Genomic DNA, 24,270 nt, shown 5'->3' with positions numbered 1-24,270 from the left:
GCCCTGACAAATACTTTCAATAAGGTGAAAATTCACTATTGTTACAGACCATAAACCCTTAACGTGGATATTTAAGATGAATGACCCAAATTCTAGAATTATGAGATTGAAGTTAAAACTAGAAGAATTCGATTACGTCATTATCTACAAGAAAGGAAAGGAAAATTCAAATAGTTGAACCGTTCTAAGGTTCAGGGCCTCAATGACCTCTGGCGGCCGGCACTTGAACTGTGTTTGGCTGGCCACGAGAAGGTGAAGTACCGCAAGACGATGATCCAGCTAGCATAATCCTAGATGTTCCCTTACGTCACTACGAACCAATTAGCTTCTTTCTCCCCTCTCCATGTCTCAGGCTCGGGAAGACGCGTGATTAGGATTGACCTGGCTTGGGTCTTCCTCTTTCTGGTTCGACCGTCATCATAAGCAGACGTGCGTTAGGCTTCGTTTGGCTTCAAAATTCTTGGTTCTCTATTTTCGGTTCAAAATTAAGTCTGATATGCTTATTACGATGGTCGACGGAATTTGCAGCTTGTGTATATAGTTTATTTTCTGGTGTGAGTTTTTTTTTAATGAGTAAATGGAAATTGTAAGTATCGTATACTTGTGATAGGGTGTGGCCCGGTTGTAACAAAGGGCTTCATCTTACTGTCGTGTATGTGTATCGTCATATAGGTTGACGGGTATTATTTTGTTTTTTTTTTCTTACGCATATTACTCTGTTGTGTGTGTAAATGGAAAAGAGTAATTGCGTGTTTTGGTGAATGTATCGTGTCTGCAGACTGTTGCATAAGGTAGTATGGGATGCCTCTGTGCGAGAGTAGCAGCGCGATAAGACGGGGGAAACACCAGTTTGATCACGAGCTACTGCGTAGCGGAACACGTGATCCAAAGCTTATGCCTGGTAGGGAGGCTAGTGGCTATCTTGGTCTCATGGGAGCGTGTGTCACGCCGAGACAAGATCGAGTCTTTGAATCCTGGTGTGATTCAAACGGATGACTGATCAATGTATGGGATTTGATCTTTCATGATTCTTCGCGGACCATAAGGTAAATAAGGTCGCGTGGAAAAGTTGAAGCTTTGGAAAGAACGTTGTTATGTACGTATCGTGTATTTGAAATTCACTGGGTGTTGGGTGTGTGCGAGTGTTGTGTGTGTATGGATGTCTGTGTATTCATGTATGATGTTACGTGTAAGTTGGGGCTGATCTGGCAGCCGATGGCGAGGTCGAGTTTTTCAACGGGTCTTGTAGGGAAACCCGAAACTGTGGAAGGTGCCATGGGGTACCTGGAGTTGTATTGGGAAGTGGCTAGTTTGAAATGTGTGATCACATTTAAAGCACTTCGCCAAGTAATTAGTGTGACGTCGTAGCGTAGTGTAGCGTGGCTACGGGAGGAGAACTACGGATGTTTTTTTGTGTTGAGGAAGCACTGCGACCCACATATTAATACTTGCCATGTATTTTTGAATTTACTTGTGGTCGAGTGTATGAGGTGATGAGTTAATTGTGTTGATATCAGTGTAAAGCCGGTCTGGCGGCTAAGGGGAGTTTGTAGGTAGCCAACTGCGCCTACAAACATTCATATTTTTAAAGGGGGGGCCTTACGTAGTATTCTGTTTAAAATGACGAAGGGTTTTTCGATGATGTTGAAGGTGTGGCTGCCATCAAGTATGGACACACTTGGGCGTATGTTTGTGTAACTTTAATTTTTATCTTCCGAAAGATTAATTGTATTTCTTGTTTTGTAACACAGTTTTCTTTTTTTGTAATTCTTGCTTTTTTTTTATCAATTTTTTCACATTAAATTCATTTTGTTTGTTTAACTTCAAAATTGATTGAGATTTAATTTAATTGATTGTTATGTCAAACTGCCTTCAATGTTCCTTGGTTTCCCCACGAATACCTCGGGGCGTAGAATACACGAGCAACCGAGTCAGCGAGTATTAGGTGGACCGGATGAGCTGACGGTTCATAGTGACGGGTTGAGTAGAATGTATACAATGACCATTGAAAATGAAAGTGCGGAGTTAACGCCTGAGGAAATAAGGGGAAGAAGTAGTAAAGGGAAGGAGAAAGAAAGGTCAGAAACACTCAGTGAGAGAAGTGAAAATGGAGGAACAAATGGACGACCTGATGAAATGAAAGCAAAGAGTAGTAAGCTTAGTGACAAGGAGAAGTTAGAAATCCTGAAAGAACTGCATGAAACCCCAATAGGAGGACACGGGATGAACCGAACGTACAAGAGGCTAAAACAGTATATTAGTTGGGAAGGGATGAAGGAGGATGTAGAAGCCTTCATCAAGAGATGCGAAAAGTGCCAGAAGAACAAACTGACACAATGTCACACGAGAATGCCATTGACCATTACAGATACCCCTTCCGTAGTTTTTGAAAAATGCATAGTAGATATAGTAGGCCCTATTAGTCCAAGCAACGAAGGAAATAGATACATCTTGACCGTGCAAGATGACCTGTCAAAATTTTTAATAGCTGTACCCCTAAAAGAACATGAGCCGGGATAGCTCAGTCAGTATAGTGACTAGCTACGGGCTGGACGACCGGGGTTCGATCCCCGACGGGGGCAGAGGATTTTTCCTCTAGCCTCTGCGTCCAGACCGGCTCTGGGGCCCACCCAGCCTCCTCTAAAGCCGGGGCGTGATGCTGACCACTCACCCCCATCTAGTGCCGGGGTCAAGGAAGAGAGGAGCTATACAGTAGGGTCCCGCTTTTCGGCGCTCCGCTTTATGGCGATCCGCTAATACGGCGCTCAACAGCTGAGTCAGAGAAGTGCGTCCGGCGCCATTTTCTCATCGCTGATTCAGTCTGTTTACAGCTTTTGTGCGCTCCTTGTCTCTCCGTATTTCTGGCAATTTTTCAGTTATTACAAACTGTATATTTATATAATATTTTTGTGTTACTACATTGTAATTACAATGGCGTCTAAGGGTAGTAACGATAAAAAGAGGAGTCGTAAGCCTCTTATTTTAAATGCCAAGTTAGAGATGATTAAACTTCGTGAACAAGGCATGTCTATGGCTTCCGAACCATCACCAAAACCAATAAGATTCGTTGAAGAGTCAGATGATGAAGATGCGCCATCTCCTTCATCCTTCCTACTATAAGCATATCAATTTTCAAATTTATATTCACCAATCACTATAAGCTGAGGACAATGTGTGTATTACTGATATTCATTTTAATTTCATATCGTTTTCTTAGGCCTAGCGCTATTGTGCACTTACTATATGATAGTGTAACATCTTATTAGGCTTTGATATGCATTTACAAGTGAAAAAAGGCAAAAATCCGCTTTTCGGCGATTTTCGCTTTACGGCGGGGGTCTGGTCCCTAACCCGCCGTATAAGCGGTGCCCTACTGTACCTCCTCTCACCCCAAACGCCTACATGGCGTATAGTGGGACAAACTTTACTTTACTTTTTACCCCTAAAAGAACAGACAGCAGAGGAAGTAGCCAAGGCATTTGTAGAAAACGTTGTTTTGATATACGGACAGCCACAGGTGGTTCTATCTGATTGTGGAGCAAACTTTTTAAGTGAGACTTTCAAAAACATGTGCAAATTACTAGGCATAAAGAAGATCCAGTCGACTTCCTTTAGGCCACAGACGCAAGGATTACTAGAAAGAACTCACCGAAGCTTGGTGGAATATATTAGGAGTTATGTAGCCATGGATTTAGGAGATTGGGACCATTGGGTGAGATACGCCACTTTCGCACATAACACAACTCCACAAAGTTCAACAAATTACATGCCATTCCAATTACTGTATGGCAGGTTGCCAAATTTACCGGGTATTCTGCAAAGATAACCCAGAAGTACATACTATGCCTACGACAGTTATGTAAAAGAGTCAGAAGCTAGGTTGCAAAGTAGTTATGCCATGGTAAGGAGAAATTTGGAAACAGCAAAATTAAGTAACCAAAAGAATTATGACCGAGAGGTGCACGTACCGAAATTTGAGGTAGGAGGTATGGTACTAGTGCGAGATGAAAATGTCCGCCGTGGCCGATCTAAGAAATTAGAAGCAGCTTACGTAGGACCATATGAGATATTGAGAATAGAAGGCTCTAACCTCGTATTACGTACAAAACGGTCTAAAGAATTAAAAATACACGCCAACCGGGCTGAACTGTTTTTCACGTGATTACAGATGTGGATGTTAATCCTGGGATTGCTCGCTAGCGGAGCGACGAAGGGCGTAACTCTCGACGTGCGCGTAGAGCCAATTCGAAATTCACCAGGTCTTTATTATCAGCACGAAGCAGAGGCAAGGCTATATAACAGCGAATGGAGAATTATGACATATCTAAATTTGCAGCAAGCCAGCGATAATATTGATGTTATAAGTCAATACATAGAACAAACAATAGGATTTTGCAAGAAACATAGTGGTACCTTATGGCTAAATTTAACTGAATGTAGAACTACCATTAACGATGCTACTAGGAAATTAGCAAAATTACAGGAAATGAGGAGCCTTGTGTCACAACTCACTAGGACTGAGAAAGTTACTTGCAGACACAAAAGGGGACTTCTTAATTTTATAGGGCAAGTATCGCATTCCCTATTCGGAGTATTAGATTCAGACAATGAAGAGTTTTACAATAATAAAATCAGACAGCTTGAAGGAGAGCAGCTTGACTTAATAAAACTAGCAGGAGAGCAAATGGTAGTTGTTAGATCAACCCTGAAATCGGTTAATAAAACCCTAAATGATGTTTCCAGTAACGAATTGATTTTGAAAAAGGGATTAACAGAAATAAAGGAATTTATCAATCAGGAAAATGGTGAGATAAAAGAGAAGTATAAGTACACCTCCATGTTGGTAGCATTAAATGACCATGCTATTCAAATACAGCGAGCTTTGGAAGAAGTAAAGGATGAATACGATGTCTTAATCCAGTTGTGCCTAAACGCAAAACAAGGGATCATGCAGCCACAGATATTATCACCAAATCATTTGATTGAGATTTTGAAAACCAGTCAGGATAGCTTTCCCCGCGACTTACAAGTGCCTGTTACACTGAGCGAAGCTTACCTGTATCAATTAGTTAATATCGTAAACATAGAAGTGTATATTGTAGGACATAATCTTATATATGTGGTGAAGGTGCCATTAGCAATGCATTATGTATTTGATGTGTATAAGGTTTTACCATTTCCCATGAAGGTTAAGGACACAGCTAACAAATTTACATTTATCCAGCCTGAGAAAGAATATGTCATGCTGGACACCACTAAACAATATTATGCAAGATTACATCAGAATGAGTTAAGTGTATGCAGAAAGGTAAATGATGACAGATTAGTATGCAAGCAAAATTTTCCTTTGCAAATCAGTCACTCAGCAAATGATTGCGAGGCCCAAATGTTACAACCAATTAGAGTCATACCAAAAAGTTGCACACAAAGAATTTTAGAATTAAAAGAAACGCTTTGGACACCGCTAAAGGACAATTCATGGATATACGTAGCACCCACAACAGATCACCTGACCGTCATTTGCCCTGACCAGAACCCATCAGAAATTGAAATAAAAGATGGCGGAATATTGACATTCCTAGCGGATTGTACTGGATATGGTGAAAAGGTCATGATTAGGTCCATCACGACGCATTATGTAAACAGCACGAGGAAAGATATTATTCCCCCCCTACAACTAGAAGTTAACTGCTGCGAAACAGAATTACCTGTAATTAATCTGAATGAACTACAACTAGAGTCACCAATAAGGAACATACTTATACATAACGACGAGTTGAAAATAGCTAGTTATAAAATTAAGGACGTAGAAAAATTGATAAGGGATCAGGAATGGAAAATAAAACATTCCGCAAGGACAACGCAGTTGTCGGTATTAGCAACTATTGGTTTTGTGGTATTAGGCTTACTAATCAGTATATTATGTTGTTGTTGCTGCTGTAAATGTTGCAGGAACTGTTGGCCCAGGTTTATGAAATGGATAACGAAAGCTGACAGTTGTGGAGCTATCATATTTAAACCTAGAATTGTAAATAATGTGCATGCATCTAACGAAAGTCTTCACAGACGAGGGATAACACTCAGCCTCGACACGAATGTACACACAGCCGAGACGAGTGGTGAAGTAACAGAATTAACTCCAATGAATGTTGTTGTAACCCCCAGATTGAAAGGTCCAGTAGTACGACGGTACCCGCAGGAAAAAGGTAGTGCCTACATGTTCAAAGATTGTCTAATAAAAAATCAAATTGTATTAGCCAATCTCCCTTAAGGACGGAGGTGTCGTATCTGTGGGTCACGAACCACGTATTGAGGTATGCAGTCAATTATTAAGCTAGTATAACCTTGTTATTGAGAAATGTTAGGAAATTGTGTTACGAAATCCAAAGAAACAGAAACTGCGATCGAAGGACGCAAACACCCTAAATTTAAAGTACACAGGTTTAAACGGCCAGAGGGCACAGAACCATGAATGGAAAAACATGTGATGTTGAGACCAAGACTCCCTAAGGCAGAGAAATAGAGAGTATTTTGGTACCCTACGTCAAGGGAAATCATTTACTGAAGCATATATATATATATACCTCTCGAAAATTTAAGACAAGGGGGAGTAGCTACAACCATTCAGCTCAGGCAGTCACGCTGCCATTGAATTCGAATCTCTGCTCTTGGGTCTCCGAAGTCTCAGCAACCTCACAGACTGTATCTGCAGCTTCTTCAATAAAGGACATCTAAAGATTGCACTTGAGCTACATCACTCTTAAGTGACGCCTTATCCAGCAGCTCCACAGCCACCTGAACACAGAAGCATCCGCTTGGCTCATCTGCAGTAGTTAATCCTTAGTCCAAGAGTCAAGAGTCCGACGACTCTGGGGGACCTGGGATACTACACCGTGATCAATGCATATAGGATTGCAGTGACACTATTTTGCTGCTTTGGAATAGTGGCTATATGTGTGTACATACGCAATAACAGGTGATAGCAGCATATTGCTTAGTTCTGGCGTGCAGTTGTAATCAGTTATTTATGTGTTTATATTTTTGAAGTCTATTTTTATTATTATTGACTAGATAGTGGTTGTGGCTTTCCTCTTTTTCTTCGATCTCGTTAAGAGATTTATAAACAAGAAGAATATGCTACAAGTAATAATACAGTGGGGACGTCAATATGTTGTTGAACGGTTGAGTGAGTGGGTGCAAGAACATGGAGAATGGGTATGAGACACCTTCTCATTATTATTATTAAGGTTGCCAGCAATACAGGAGAGCAGTTAAAAATATATGAAAATTAGCCGTCAATCACTTCAGTACCTTGACCTCAACCCTGACAAACCACCTTTCACCCACTAGCACCGCAGTCGGTAACCAGCCACGATCCAATACAGTACAGTACATCTCCGATCTCTCATAATACTGATACGATATTACTTCTTGGGTAAGTTCACATGATTAATTTCAACTATTTATTTTGTTTTCTATATTCAATTTTCATTAATAGTTTGAAACCTTTACTTCACAGTCCATATACAAAACATTGACATCACTACGAAATACAAACATATTAGTAACCTGTGATACTACAACAAATGAAGAAACAATATAAAGGACAAGAACATCATAAGAAAAATGAAAACTAAAAATCATTAAAAAATCAGTAATTCAGTGAAAAGTTTATAAACATAACACCTGATGATGGCTATATATAGCCGAAACATGTCGTGTATGTTCCACATGTAAATCGAGTACTCGATAGGGAACGTAAAATGATATTTTAATCTTTTAATTATATTATATTGTGATTGACGGCTAATTTTAATATATTTTTAATACTATTTAAATAAATCACAATATGACGCATCTACAATATCTTAGGAGAGCAGTTGTTGGACACTCCTCCTTCATTATGAACTGGTGCGGAATAACGTTGTTATAACAGAGGATATTCAATCATATTGGATGGAACATTATTTAAGAAGACATCATGGACAAAGAACGTGTACGTGCTCAAGCTGCCAGTAATACAGAAGAGCAGTTGTTGGTACTCTTTCTTCATTATGAACTGGTGCGGAACAACGTTGTTATAACAGAGGATATTCAATCATATTGCATGGAACATTGTTTAAGAAGACATCATGGACAATTCAGATAAATTACAATAAAGAAGACAGCGATCATAAGTTAACACTGTTCATCAGATAACCCATTTGTACTGATATTTTTATTCATATTGTATGGAACATTGTTTAAGAAGACATGGACAATCGACGTGTCAGAGCTAAAGCCAACAAAACAGGAGAGCAGTTATTGGTACGCTTTCTTGATAACGAACTGCACCAGAATAACATTACAACAGGGGATATTCGATCTTTTTTACTAAACTTCCACCCGGGGTGAGTAATCGACAATAATGGTTACCTAGGAAACGTTACATTTCTCGGTAATTTTGTTACCTAGGAAACGTCATCTGCTTACTCGGCATTGTTCTTACCTATAAAATATTTCATTACATTACCTTACCTTACCTAACATTACCTTACGTTACATTACATTACCTTACCTTACATTAGACCGCCACGGTGGTCTAGCGGTTAGAACGCTGGCCTTGTGATCCTGGGGTCTCGGGTTCGATTCCCGGCGGTGCCCGAATTTATAACTTGTGTTGGGCAAGGCTGTGGTCTAGGCAACACGGAGTTTTCCTCCGGGGGCTTCCCCGGTTTCTCCGTAGCATCCCAACAATTACTCCATTCACACACAGAAGAAGGCAATGGCACACCACTTCTGGATCATCTGCCAAGAACGTATATGAACAGGTCCCAGCCCAAGAAAAGGATGGAAGGATCCTGTTCATATGGACCTGTCGTCAGACAGAACACTAAATAAATAAAATACCTTACATTACCTTACCTTACCTTCATTTCATTACATTACTTTACATTACATTCAGCTACCACAGACCCATCTTAAGCACAACTAATTCAAGTTGATTAAGCAATATCTTAAACAAATTTATCTCAATTGTAAAGCATGTATAAAGGAAATATTTAGAATAAAGCCAATATATAAACTTCCTTTCCGTATAGACGTATTCACGTAAAATTCTCCGGAACCGTGGTTCCACTAACAACTTTTTACTAACCTTCCACCCGGGTGAGTAATCACACGTTGAAATTTAATTTTTTTCAAATTACTTACTTCACTGTATTCACCTGCCCATATAGATTCTGATCATTCGTTATTCTTACTTTTGGTAAGAGCTCAGATTTATACTATTTGTTTGTTTGTTAGTCACTTAATTTAATTTATTATAATTTAATGTTAACCCTGTTAAAAGTTCCCTTGTGTTTTAGTTTTAATTTCAGATCCAAACTATGATTTGTCCCTCTTTCTTCAATGTTAACCCTGATAAGAACATTTCTTGCACAATGGTCATGTGAGAAAAGTTTTCAAGCAAGCTTAATAATAATAACGAAAAGGTGTCTCATACCCATTCTCCATGTTCTTGCACCCACACACTCAACTTCTCAATAATATACTGCTGACTCCAGTAAGTTATTAAATAAAAAATGTCTCTCAGGCTGTTGCGTAGAGCTCTGATAGCAAGATCAGAGCAAAAGAAGTAAAGGACAATCACTCGCTCTGATGTGACCCCACCTTCCTGCAACAAAATAAATATAAAAGTAGCTATAGGAAATTTGGTACAGTGCACATTTCATAGCAAGTGGTGTTCCAAGTTTCATACAAATAAATCACACATAAATAAGTGCAAAATATTGTGAAAATTCATTAAGCATGTCAAATGAATGACTAGTGGGGACACAAAAAACTAATTAATGATCAGGAATGTTGATAACAGTAGAAAAAAATAATTTCTTCAAATTGGAGTTGCAAAATTAATGTAAATTTGTCTTTTTTTAACCCACCATTCAGGGGTGGGGGTGGTGGTGGTTTGGTGTAGTTTTACTCAAGATTTTAAAATGCAACCCCTCCACACCACCACCACCAGGAGCTCTGAAAGGAGTGCTTTGCTCTAGTAGTGTAAAATTTGCAATACACTATATGTATTAAACAAAATTTCATATGAATTTTGATGGGCTTATACGACTTGTATTTTACAAATGGCACGGTAGTGAATTTTATTTCTTTGATCTGTAACTTTAAATTTTCTACTGTTTCAAGCATGCAAAAGAAATGAAACGTATTCTGATAATCATAATCTTGCCTCCTTTAACTTCACATCAGGAAATTATAGTACATCAGTTATTTACAGACTTCTGGAAAGCCCATGAATCACTCAGGAGAAAGTAATATTCAATCACACAGCTGCCCAGGTTCATACCCCAGTAAGTGCAGTGGGACATGTGGTGGACAAGGCAGTGCTGGGAGAGGTCCTAGTTCATCAGTTCTCCCATCAATATCATTCCACTGCTACAGTGAAACCTCTATCCATCGTTCCTGGAACTATCGTTTTCCCGGATGCATCGTCCGTTTTGTTCGGTCCCAGATACATCCCATATAAAATAATGTTACGTTTTCCCGCTTCTATCGTTCCTCGAACTATCGTTTTATCGCGTCTATCGTTCAAAAATCTTAGTCCCGGCCCACAATTTTCCCGCAATGATCGTTTCTGAGAAATTAAAATGCTTGGTTTTGAGATAAATTAATACCGAAAGACGCACAATGTTTTTGGAATACACAGTAGTGGTAACCTGTTATGTCGCCCAACCAGCACAGATTCTTTTGGAATGAGGGGTCAGTGGTGCAGGGGTGATAGTTGGAGTGAATGGTGGTGCTCATTGTCAGAAATTTTATGAGTTTAATTAGGGTGCCCTCATATTTCCTTCCAGGGATGCCAGATGGCATGTGCAGTGTGAATTTCTTCACAAATGCTTTTATTATAAGTACAAAGGAAAGGCAGGCATCATTCTTCTGGTTCATCTCATTTCCAGTGGTTCACTGGTACAGCTACATTTCGTTGAGTTCAGCAGTAACAGTATTTCCATTCTTCCTGTTATTGTTTGTGAAGGGGGTGGGAGTGGTGAGGAAGAGGAAGACAACGAATGCGAGCCCGAAGCTGTGCCGAGTTTTGCCGAAGCATTGGCAAAAGTGAAGTCGTTCTTTTATATGCATAATATTAGTGAACGTGATGAGGAAAATATTTTGAACGTGGAAAGGGCTCTGTTTGGCCTAAAACGTAAAGTTTCGACAAACCAGTTGTCCATTAAAGACTTTTTTGGTAAAAAGAAGTAACTTTGAAAGAGAAACATTGTTTTGTTTTTTTAATTTTTAATGCTTTCCCGCAACTATCGTTTTTATTTCCCTCCCCCGCCGAAAACGATGCATCGAGGTTTCACTGTATATCATTCATGTATCATGTGGGAGATGGACATTGGGTCTATTACCATCTGCAGTTCCATTCAGACAATCTCTCTTCACCGCAACAATAACAATAAAAGTATTATTCAAAATCCCCAGTGAAATTGGTATGACCATGAAGCTAAACAGGTTAATTAAATATATAAATAAGCAAACAAACAACTATTAACATTATAAAAAATACACTATTGCCATACGCGTTTCAACCTCAAGAGGTCATCATCAGTGGCATCAGGGAATCAATTCATTTAATTAAAAGTCTCAAACTTGATTTAGATAATAAATAATGAATAGGACATTTCACAATCATAATAGGACAACAGGTAAAATTGTTTTGTATATTGTGATCTTTAGTGTTTTTGATAGCAAACAAGATGATGACAGTTTTTTAATTGAATAAAAACAAGCATTTCCTTAATGTATTCTACTCTTAATTTCATTGTGGACCTTATTTCTGTTTGTTGTTGTTCCCAGATACTTAAATTTTGAAATTTTTTCAAATGATGTGTTACTTATAATTGTTTGCCATTATTGCTGATGTCAATCTTGTATTTAGTTGAATCTACATTTCCTTGCTAGCCTGCATAGGAGTTTCTGCATTCTTGATTATGGTACCCACCCCATTCCCCAGCAGATTGACATCATCAGCATAGGCAAGTACCTAGTCCAGATCATTCATTCAAGCCCTTCCTGATGACATGTTCTAGAAAAAAATTAAAAAGCATTGGGGATAAAGCATACCCCTGGTTCAGGACATTGTGCACTGAGAATGGAACAAACTCTTTAGTGTTTCCATAATGGGTAAACAAGCTTCAGTAGATTGGAAAGGGTGTGATAGTACGTAAATTCAGATTAATTTTGCAACTCCAATTTGCAGAAATTATTTTTTCTACCATTATCAACATTGCTGATCATTAATTAGTTTTTGTATTAACTGGTCCCCACTAGTCATTCTCTGTTTTGCCCCGAATCCTTCCTCTTCTACCTAAATACTATATTTCTGCAGCATTACAAAAACTTGTAATTTGATTACAATAAAACAAGGATCTAAAGTCCCTGCTTACACCACAAACTACTAAAGACAGTCCATAAAATGAACTATTATGATGAATGCCAATTTATAAAAAATTTAAATTAAAATATTCCGATCACTTCATCAGTACAAAACTATCAGTCAAAATATATAGGCCAAATGGAGAAGACACTTCAGCACTGTATGTGGAAATAAAAACTGATTGAAGTGACTTATTCAAATCAATTCAATGAGCCTGGCTGAGATACATAATACAGTCAAACCTTGGTTCACAAACTTAATTCGTTCCTGAAGGTCGTTCGTAAACCGAAACAATTTTCCCCATAGGAATTAATGTAAAATGGATTAATCCGTTCCTGGACCCCAGATGATTGCTTATTTAAAATTTTACAACAGTACTTTGTGCACAAGTTCTTAACACAAAATCAATGGAAACCTATCACAAAAAAGATAAACACAACACTAAGCAGATCAAATATAGATGACAACTTAATTCAGTTGTACCGTACCTGTATGGAGGAGAGTTGACGGCGTAAGTGGAAGGTGGTGAGGAAGTGAACTGTTATTGTTTGGAAGGGGATTCTTTTTCTTTTTTCTGTCTCTTGGCACCACTCGACTCTGCATCAGACTCACTGGGCCTCTGTCTCACTAAAACGTTGTCCAGTGTGATTTGTTTTTGTCTACGTTTTAAAATGTTTCTAAAGTGCCACATGGCATTATCATTGAAAATGTTTATGCTGTGGCTTGCTACTGCTTTATCGGGGTGCTATCGTTCCATGAAACTTTGCACCTCACCCCATTTTGCACAAATTTCACCGATCAAAGAAGTAGGAACATCCTACCTTCCTTCCTCTTCCTCTGAAGACATTTCCTTCACAATCGCCCTTTGTAGCTGCTTCTGTAGTTGTTCCAGTTCTTCCGTGCTGAGTTCATCTTTGTGGTCCTCTAGTAACTCCTCCACATCTTCAATGTTAACTTCCAAGTCCATGTTTTTGCCTAGAGACACAATATCGATATCATCATCATCATCTTCTTCTTCTACGAATACTGCCGACGCTGATACTCCCAGCTTATCGCTCCACGATGTTGACGGCTTGCGTGTTCGTAACTCGAGACACAGTATGTCATCCAAGACGCTATGTGTTCGGAAAATTTGTTCATAAACTGAATTGTTTGTGATCCGGGGCGTTCGTGAACCGAGGTTTGACTGTATACACATATAAATAACTTATCACACACGACTGCATGCCAGAAGTGAGCAATATGCTGCTAGTGTGTGTTATTGCGTATGTAGACACACATTGCTACAATTCCAAAACAGCAAAATGTTATCACTGCAATCTTATAGGCATGGTTCATTGACTCCTGAAGAACTGCAACCTGAAAGGGGCAATAAACATGTTTAAATTAAACAAAGAACTGGACCTACTGAAATTCATGGAAAATTACACACAGGGTGAAAAATATGTGCACAAGCCCTCCAAAGTGATTCCTTGCATAAAAATATGCAGCAAATGTTGAATAAATACTGCCTGAACAGTACAGAGTGGCCATAAAGTCTGGAAACATAGGTGAATATACATAATAAACGGTTTATTGATATTACATTACAATATATGTTCAATGTGTTGTCCCTGATTAGCAATACATAGTTCAATGCGCTGTGCAAAATGACAATGAATGCGGTGCATTAATGCAGCATTTCCATCAATCCCTGATTCCAGACTTTATGGCCACCCTGTAGGACATCTGTAGCAACTGAATACATAAAATACTGAAGGTGCATGGTACATGCAGAGTTAACTGTTGATATAATGCAGTGTTCAGACATTACAAATTAATATCACTTTATAAAGAGCATCTCTTTCCCCACTGTGAACTACTGTGTTTGAAGTAATATACTGTCTTCCACACACATCATGTTATAATCATCAATGTAAAGTCCCACTACACGCCATGTAAGGGCTTGGGGGGAGAGAAATCATGATGCACCACAAAAATAATTTATATTGGTGAAGCACGACAGTTTAATTTTATAATCAATGCCCAAATTCCTGTTAAAAGTTTCCTTGTGTTTTAGTTTTAATTTCAGGTCCAAACTATGATTTGTCCCCTTTCTTCAATGTTAACCCTGATAAAAACATTTCTTGCACAATTGTCATGTGAGAAAAGTTTTCAAGCAACCTTAATAATAATGAGAAGGTGTCTCATACCCATCCTCCATGTTCTTGCACCCACACACTCAACTTCTCAATAATATACCGCTGACTCCAGTACGTTATTAAATAAAAAATGTCTCTCAGGCTGTTGCGTAGAGCTCTGATAGCAAGATCAGAGCAAAAGAAGAAAAGGACAATCACTCGCTCTGATGTGACCCCACCTTCCTGCAACAAAATAAATATAAAAGTAGCTATAGGAAATTTGGTGCAGTGCACATTTCATAGTAAGTGGTGTTCCAATTTCCATACAAATAAATCACACATAAATAAGTACAATATATTGTGAAAATTAATAAAGCATGTCAAATGAATGACTAGTGGGGACCAGTTAACACAAAAAACTAATTAATGATCAGGAATGTTGATAACAGTATAAAAAAATAATTTCTTCAAATTGGAGTTGCAATATTAATGTTAATTTATATACTATCACACCCTTTCTACTTTCAGTGCAAAATGTCCTGAATCAGGGGAATCCTTTACCCCCAATGTTTTTTAATTTTGCTCTAGAAAAAAAACTGGCATCTCTTTCAATTAGCGCCTTCCATCCACCTTTACCACATGCAGGCCAGCTGGAATGCCACAATACTGCATCTCAAGCCATTTTACTAAAAAGTGAGGTTTTTGTAACTATATTTTTTCATATTATAAGTATCTGAATTTCAAGTTTTTCTTTATTTATTGCCTTGCATGTTCTGTACTGATATTCTATTGTCTATGCTATTAGAAAGTACAACTACAAATCAGGATCACACTTGAAATTCCCATCTGCAAGAAATTAAGAGAGGAAAAGTTACATTGCAACTTTTCATCAGTGGGTCTGTTTTAACACAGGAAGAGTGTACAGAGAAAACACTGGTAATGTACTACACAGTATATCTTCTTGCTGTAAACCAACTTCATGGAGCAAAACCCTTCTTGAGATCAAGCCAACAGTACATCAGCTACTCAAGAAATGTTAAACATTTCATACAATCCAAAGGTTCTTGCTGTAAGAAGTAAAAAGTAAATGATGAAACATGGTAATGTACAATACCTGAAACAATCCAAACAGGAGATCAGAGAAGGTAGTGAAGTTTAGATTTTCTAAACAGGCAGACTCAGCTCTCTCTTGAACTCTGTGACGAAGCTCTGACTGAGCAAACTCATTTGCTAGTTGGCGAAGATTTTGGCTGATACAGTTTATGTCATTATTCCTTGAAGGAAAAATCAGTTACAGAATATTATATTACATTATAAGAACAAAATCATAACATAATTTACCTGGAAAATATATACTTTACTTGTTTAACTTTCTGCAGTATGAGAATGTTAGCATACAGGCCAAACTCAGTGTCAGACCATATTAAATTTTGGACTGCAACAAATAACAGCAAAAATTCCATCACAAGCTTCTTTAAAATGACGAGAACAAGATATGCTCTTAGGCAGACCAAAATTATAGCCGCACCAGTTCAAACTTAAGACTGTAACACTAATTTCAATAAAATGGTAATGAAAATTATAATTAAATAACTTCATTCTGTGTGCCTAAAGACCTAGTCTTATATTTGAGCAAATACTATATACCAGACTGGTGAATTGGTAAAGGAAATTATTTTCCATCTCAATGAGTTAGCTTCTAAATTTGTCGTAACACAGTGTGTCCACAAAGTCCCTTGGGGGTTTCGAAAAATTGTGTCGCGCAAACAAATTGAGTTAGCCTCATGCGGTTTGCTGCAGATTACAGTGAAACTCTGGAAGATTTTTACTGACCTCAGTAGACCTCGATGTGGGATCCCTTGGTAGCACGGAGAACGTCCAGGTGATAATCGAGCTCTTGCCATGTTCTGTGGAGCATGTCCACTGAAATAGTCGAGATTGCATTCCTGATACGGGTCTTCAGGTCATTAAGTCCGTTAGCTGGTGTTCGGAACACACTGCTCTTGACATAACCCCACAGGAAAATATCCAGTGGTGTTATGTCTGGTGAACGTGGAGACCAAGGCATTGGACCGTCTCTGCCGATCCATCTTCCTGGAAATGTCTTGTCTGGGTAAGGGCGTACCTGCAGACCCCGAGGTGGAGCACCATCTTGTTGCAGAATGATGTGTGGCTGTAAGTGCTCAATTTGTGGTACTGCGTACAGTTCCAGCATGTCCAGGTATGTGTTCATGTTTCCAGGAAGATGGATCAGCAGAGACGGTCCAATGCCTTGGCCTCCACGTTCACCAGACATAACACCACTGGATTCTTCCTGTGGGGTTATGTCAAGAGCAATGTGTTCCAAACCCCACTTAAGAGACTTGATAATCTGAAGACCCGTATCACGAATGCGATCTCAGCTATTCCAGTGGACATGCTCCACAGAACATGGCAAGAGCTTAAATATAGTCTGGACATCCTCCGTGCTACTAAGGGAGCCCACATCGAGGTCTACTGAGACCAGTAAAAACTTCCAGAGTTTCACTGTAATCTGCCGCAAACAGCATGTGGCTAGCTCAATTTGTTTGCATGGCACAATTTTTCAAAACCCCGAAGGGAATTTGTGAACACACTGTATGTCTGGATACACTAACACAATCCAACTTACTAGTTACTTTTTAGACTTATAACCTATATTTAAGTATAAGTCTAATGGTTATTGCAGAAATTGGTTGATTTGTAGACAGTTTGTATTCTTAAGGTACCGGAGCCATAGTTACAAAGCATTATTCACACACCATGTGGCTCAACGTGTCGTCGAATCTCCCTAAGCGTGAGGCTGCCAGCGGATCACATGGTAGAGAAAGTGTAAAAATAGTATTTTCTTAAGATTTTATGTCGAGTTCAGAGTCGGTACATTTTTACTGACTCCGACTTCACATAAAATTGCTTCCGACTCCACAGCCCTGATGCAAAGTGCTTAAGTTCTACATATTTTGGCAGAGCATACAAGTTATCTCCTTATGTTACAAGCATGATCCTTGGTGTTAACTCACGGAAATATAGGTTAAGCAATATCTGGGACATTTGTCAATAATCATCTCCATGTATGTATAGGCCTAGAATTAACACATGATCTCCAGATCTATAATTATAATTTTTAAGTATTCCCCTCAAATGTGTTTATGAAATATTAAAAATACTTCAAATTGTGTGGTAAGTAAAATGGCTGCATTTGTTTCTTAGCCTACTTTCCTTCTCCTAAGGGGAAATAATTACATATATGAGATTGCCATGCAGTCTCTGTGCATATACCTTTCAAATTTCAAATCAAATGACCCATTTTTACAAATCTGGTATACACATGTGGTCACTGGAGACCATCCCAACCTCACAGTTATCTATTTCTTACAAGTGGTAAAAGAAATACATACACAAACTTATGTGGAAGTGACACTATGAATAGTGCCTTTTAATATAAGGACCTGAAATGATATAGAATAATATAGCTACAAAAAATCCTTAAACTATACACAATGACTTGAGCAAAATCATGCTGGCCATGTAACACAGTAACATACCGTTACTCCAGCTGGCAACCCCATATTACAGGAATTAAATTCCCTATTCCCACACAAACACAGTTATAATATAAGGATTCTAATATACTGTATTATAACTTGGCTGATTTTCAATTTATAATTTTCATCGCAAGTCACTTCACATTTGGATATCTATTTGTTTCAACTATCACACACACACACAAATATCTTGCTTACTTTTAACATTGTTTTTGAAATACATTAGAATATGAAAATAATAAATTTGAAGAACATTTCCATGAATACAGAAATAACTGAGTTCAACAAGTCCATCAAATTCCTAAATCAAATCCTGAAATGGCTTGATATAATATGACGAAGAAATGATTCAACTACACCTTTCAACAAATTAAGTTAAATCAAGTCACAGAGTGACTAACAAACAAACAAACAGTATAAATCTGAGCTCTTACCAAAAGTAAGAATAACAAATCAACAAAATCAATATGGGCAGATGAATACAGTGAAGTAAGTAATCTGAAAAAATTAAATTTCAACGTCTTAGAACTACAGCAATGATTACTCACCTGAGTGGAGGGTCAGCATTGTTAGGATTAAGGTATTCTGGTGCCTGAAGATTAAGCCTCAGAATTTCGTCATAAAGAAATCGTATATATAGCTGAGATCCAAGAAGCACAGTCTCACGTGGTATTCCTGGTGGGTACACATACTGAGCTGCAAACTGATTGTGATTGTGATTAAGTATTTCTGTAATGTTCCAGGAGTTACTGGACCGTCTTTCATGTGGTCCTAACTGAGTACTGGCTCGTCTTTCTCCTGGACCAAACTGATTACTGAGGCTTTGCCCAACGTAATTTTCATATGGCCAACGCCTTCCAGACAGCTCACCAGATGAATGTCTCCGTTGACAAAGAGACCTATTTTCTGCCACTGATCCACTGTAACCTTCCCAGTAACTCTGTCTTCGCTCTGCATGCATGTTATTAAATTCTGGAATTGCCCTAGCATTTGGTGAATAACCAACTGCCCCCTCCAATTCACCATCTTCTGGCAAAATTAAATGGTCTTCTGCATTGCTGTGTCTGACACCTGAGTCATCTAATTGTGGATGGACAGCAGCATCAGTTGATTCTTCAATTTCCTGCTCCTGGTCACTATGTGACCTGACTATTGGTTGGACCATGATTAACCACGTACCAGAACACTAGTATGAATGGTTGTCTCTGAAAACTGTATATTAAACATTCAACCAGAAGCCTTCTTAAACAATGTTCCATACAATATGAATGAAAATATCAGTACAAATGGGTTATCTGATGAACAGTGTTAACATATGATGGCTGTCTTCTGGTTTGAAACACCATACAGAGGTCCCTGCTACCTACATCATCAGGGAAATGATGATGATGAAGGCATAAAGGACCCCTGAAACAATGGCAAACTTCTACCACACTATATGGCGCTACTATTCAATCTATTAGTAGCTTAACCCAATATCGGGTCATCGCTGCCTCCGTTCGGAGGTTTCTTGGTCTTACATGGCGCTACAACCCAGAAGAAGGCTATTTTCATACCCACCGCTGTAAGAACCTCAAATCTTATGTAGTGTATAATTTGCAATACACTATATGTATTAAACAAAATTTCATATGAAGTTTGCTATTTGATGCATGTTTGATTATGCTCACAAATACCAAAAATTTCTGAGCTTTTTTGCCAAAGAAACTATTTTACAAGTGTTTACATCATTCGGTAGCTTCTGGAAGTGCTTCTAATAGGGTGACAAAAACTTTAGTAGCACAGCAGACATTCTTTGATATTGTTCTAAGTAGAAAGGAATGCTGTAGAAAGGAGGGAAGAAGATTAAACAAGAAAGGGCTACATGACAGGAAGAGAGGGAGTAGGTAATAAAAATATAAAAGAAATTCACAGATGAATTTTGATGGGCTTATTCGACTTGTATTTTACAAATAGCACGGTATTGAATTTTATTTCTTTGATCTCTAACTTTAAATTTTCTACTGCTTCAAGCATGTAAGAGAAATGAAACGTATTCTGATAATCATAATCTCGCCTCCTTTAACTTCACATCAGGAAATTACAGTACATCAGTTATTTACAGACTACTGGAAAGCCCATGAATCACTCAGGAGAAAGTAATATTCAATCACACAGCTGCCCAGGTTAATACCCCAGTAAGTCCAGTGGGACATGTGGTGGACAAAGCAGTGCTGGGAGAGGTCCAAGTTCATCAGTTCTCCCATCAATATCATTCCACTGCTATATCATTCATGTATCATTTGGGAGATCGACATTGGGTCTATTACCATCTGCAGTTCCATTCAGACAGTCTCTCTTCACCGCAACAATAACAATAAAAGTATTATTCAAAATTCCCAGTGAAATTCGCATGACCATGAAGCTAAACAGGTTAATTAAATACATAAATAAGCAAACAAACAACTATTAACACTATAAAAAAGACACTATTGCCATACGCGTTTCAACCTCAAGAGGTCATCATCAGTGGCATCAGGGAATCAATTCATTTAATTAAAAGGCTCAAACTTGATTTAGATAATAAATAATGAATAGGACATTTGACGAAAAGTATTTTAAGCAACACTGCACCAGATGTTGTTATTCATAGGAATAGACTCTGCACTTAGCTATTTATCCGGTGGTTCGGTGGCCGTAGCTGGTTTGCGGCGAGCTGCAGTTGCGTTGTCTGTACCTGTGAACTCCAGAACAATGGGTGAGAGACTGTCCGGTGGAATGTATGGATATATATAAGCTTGAAATGAGGGTGGCCAACTATTGAAAATTTACTTTCTCCTGTTTAACGCACAGGTCAAATAATACGTTAAAATCTTGGGTGTTTTGTTCGTTAATGATGGCTTTGTGTTTATGATTCATTCCACCTGACAGTCTCTCACCCACTCTTCTGGAGTTCACAGGTACGGACAATGCAACTATGGCTCGCCGCAAACCAGCTACGGCTACATGGTATGCAAAGTCTTAAGATCAAAGACTATATATGTGAAATATTTGTTGGATTCATTTCATATCCAGAATGGTCTGAAAGTAGATGCTTTATGATCACTGCTTTAGAATATGCTATTAGGAAGGTACACAAAAACTGGGAGGGATTGGAATTGAATGAGACTCACCAAGTTTTTTGTCTGTGGTAGTGAAGTTAATTTAGTGGAAAGAAAACATCTATTAGGATAGGTTAGATGCTAGTAAGGAAGCTGGTCTAAAAGTAAATATGGGGAAAAACTAAATACATCTTCATGTCTCATCACCAGAGTGCAGGTCAAAATCATAATACAAAAATTCTAAATAAATCCTTTCAAAAAGTAACAAAGTTTGAATATTTGGGAACAACAGTAACAAACCGAAAAACACATTCATGAATATGGGAAGACAATTATGTAAGCTTAAATATTAGACAACAGTAAAAAAACAATAAAATTAACTTTGTGAAGAAATTAAGAGCACAATGAGTTTACGGAATACTATCATTCAGTGCAAAATGCTTTTGTAATCTTGTCTCTACCTAAAGAAATGAACATTAAAACATACAAAACCACAACACAGCCCACTGCTTTGTATAAGTAAGAAATGTTGTCTTTCATCCTGCAGGAAGAGCACGGACTAAGAGTATAACTTAACTTTCAGGGCTAATCATTCAATGTGAAGGTTTTTCAATGTTTCAGCAAACACTGCAGTTGCCATCTTCAAGGGTAATTGTATGTAAGTAAATAAATGTTCCAACTTCCATGAAAGAGAAGAACTATTTCACTTCTAACTTTAATATCCAGTGATGGGCAGAATCAGTACATAAAAGCAGTATACTATGTTGCACCTGGAAATTTAACTCTAAAATACCTGTGTCTGGTGTGTAGGATTACAACAGATTATCAAAATGATTATTATACACTCTCTGCAATAAATGAACATATATAGGGCTGGTCATCTGCGTCCAACCACTTGTCCAATTTCACTACCCGGTCCGTATAAACCTTGCCCTTGCCACTCGATTGGCTCATTCATCGCCCTGAAGACAGAGGCAATATAACCTCTGAAACGTTGGTGGGCATCTGCCATACTACACGGCACAACAATGTCTTTGCTGGCTTGAAGAAATGTGTTAAAGCCAATATATTCACATTAAATTCTTACAAAACAGTTTCATGAAATTGTGTACTACCAACTAAAATTCTGTAAGATTTGAGGTTTTCACAGCGGTGAGTATGAAGATTTCTGTCTTCTGGGTTGTTTCGCGGTTAACATCAACCAGACTACACAGCGCAACAACCCAGATGACAGAAATCTTCAACTAAAATTCTGTTAATCGAGGTATAGGGTATGAGGATAAAACAATTAAAGAAATAGAAACAACTTTTCTTGGCCTACAAACTTGCAATAACTTAAACTGGAAAACACATATTCAATATATAATGCCTAACCCTCCAGCGCTCGCGTCCACCCTTGGAACGTTCCGACTCGCGTGCGAGCGCCGCGCCGCAACCTATCAATTGAGCAAATACTTAATCAGACTATTACTGACTTTTAATTTATTTATGGAGTTACGATTAAGAGACTAATAAAATGTTAAAACATTGTATAAAAGTCCAATTGAAGCTTTGATTTCATCGATTGAAGTTTCTAAGCAGTCTCTTTGCCTGGAATAATTTTCTCTAATTTTTTCCAGTTTTTTATTTGTGAATTTTGTGATATCACCAAGTAAATTATCTGGATATAATATCTGCCAGCACTCGATCTCAGTTTTTTGCGTATCCTTTGACCCCAGGAAGGTGAGAGATAAAGTTTTTCATTGGCGCCTTTTTACTTCTTCGAAGGGGAACGTTTCGAAATTTAGTCATTTTATCTATGCCATGATAAAGATCACTTATTTCTGCATTGGAATTTTCATCTAAACATTCAGACGAGTTTTCGGATTGACTACCGTGATTCTCCTCTCGTGGTTCCTCATCAGAATCCTGACTATCATCGAATTCACAATCTGTAATTTCTTTTGCACTCACTTGTTCTCTTTCACGTTCTTCTTGTTCTAATAACCACTTCAACCAATCATTTGGATCAGATGATCTTGTTTTAGAAGCCATTATTGGTAAACATGAACAATAAAGAAGAAATTAACCCAAACGTAACACAATTCACTTTGGAACACAAATACTCGCGTGTGAGCGGTCCGCCGCACTATCAGAATTCTACAAGTAAACTGAACAAAGTGGGTCTATAGTCGTAGCTAGAAATTTTTCCTTTGAAACTTCCATGGAAGGGGATTTCCTCTTAACATAGATCGAACGACAGTTTAGAAAAAAATTCCTTGAAAGAGTTATCAGACTTTTACTGAAAATGCGGCGCTGCGCTCACAACGCGAGTCCTGGAGGGCTAAACTAAGTTCAGCGTGATGAAAGACTCTCGGCTTACAAGCCGCGTCAGGTGGCTGAATAGTGAATAATTAATATCTCCTGCGGAAGATATGGTTTATTCACTGATGCAGAAAAAACTGAGTTCTCACCTTGTAGCTGTTAACCTTCGAACAATATAAAACCATCCATAGCAATTGCACACCAAACCTCACTAACAGCATTACCTGCCACACCCTAGCGTCTTCCCAACGAACAATTCACAGATAACATAACATAATCTGAAAAAATTAAACCCATCACAGATAACTACATAACGGAAGTGCTGTAAGATCTATATGTAATTGACAACACAGAGACATTTGCATGTGCTGCCATCTTTTGAAAATAGTTGTAAAACTAGGAAACAATTGTGGAAGACGGAAACATAACAATTTGTATTCCTAAAATATTATTCTAGGCCAAACGAAGATGAGCAGTAGGGGTAGTACTATAAAACATGAACGAAAACAATTCTGATGAGTAATAGTGGAACTTTATGCACGCTCTATCATACGTATCATCTATCGTATTACCTTCAGTATCTATCTCTCACACAGGTGACTACGCATCTCACACATAGCATGGTTGTCAATCGCCCATCTATTGTGCTATAGCACAAGGCGAAAAGAATGCTGGTACGATTATCCCAATCGGTTAAAAGTTCCCACTACCAATCGACGTTCTCTTACCTACCAATGCTGACAGGAGAAATTTCAGGTTCTCATTGTACCTGGCGA

At 38.3% G+C, this 24,270-nt stretch overlaps 1 protein-coding gene across 5 annotated transcripts in view; it reads right to left on the bottom strand.

Annotated features, from left to right (window-relative positions):
* Positions 1 to 23,779, bottom strand: part of LOC110835244 (uncharacterized) — a 102,388-nt gene extending 78,609 nt beyond the window's left edge. For 2 of the 5 annotated variants that reach the window (XM_087343603.1, XM_087343604.1), the window contains exons 1-6: positions 23,644 to 23,779; positions 18,659 to 19,322; positions 15,662 to 15,821; positions 14,620 to 14,790; positions 9,485 to 9,655; positions 8,558 to 8,854 (exon numbers count right to left, since the gene is read on the bottom strand). In XM_087343603.1, coding sequence (XP_087199729.1) covers positions 8,648 to 8,854; positions 9,485 to 9,655; positions 14,620 to 14,790; positions 15,662 to 15,821; positions 18,659 to 19,275 — 1,326 coding nt within the window. In that variant the 5' untranslated portion in view covers positions 19,276 to 19,322; positions 23,644 to 23,779 and the 3' untranslated portion in view covers positions 8,558 to 8,647. Of the gene's footprint in view, positions 1 to 8,557; positions 8,855 to 9,484; positions 9,656 to 13,628; positions 13,787 to 14,619; positions 14,791 to 15,661; positions 15,822 to 18,658; positions 19,323 to 23,643 lie in introns of those variants that run through there. The other 3 variants (XM_087343606.1, XM_087343605.1, XM_022075267.1) reach the window with 2 other exon arrangements.
* Positions 23,780 to 24,270: the final 491 nt, after the last annotated feature.

Source organism: Zootermopsis nevadensis, unplaced genomic scaffold (genome assembly GCF_977971745.1).
Source record: "Zootermopsis nevadensis isolate Lab colony 2312 unplaced genomic scaffold, Znev_1.0 Znev_ptg000006l, whole genome shotgun sequence".
NCBI lineage: Eukaryota > Metazoa > Arthropoda > Insecta > Blattodea > Termopsidae > Zootermopsis > Zootermopsis nevadensis.
Note: the sequence above shows the minus strand (reverse complement) of the source record. Positions and strands in the feature narration are given on the sequence as shown.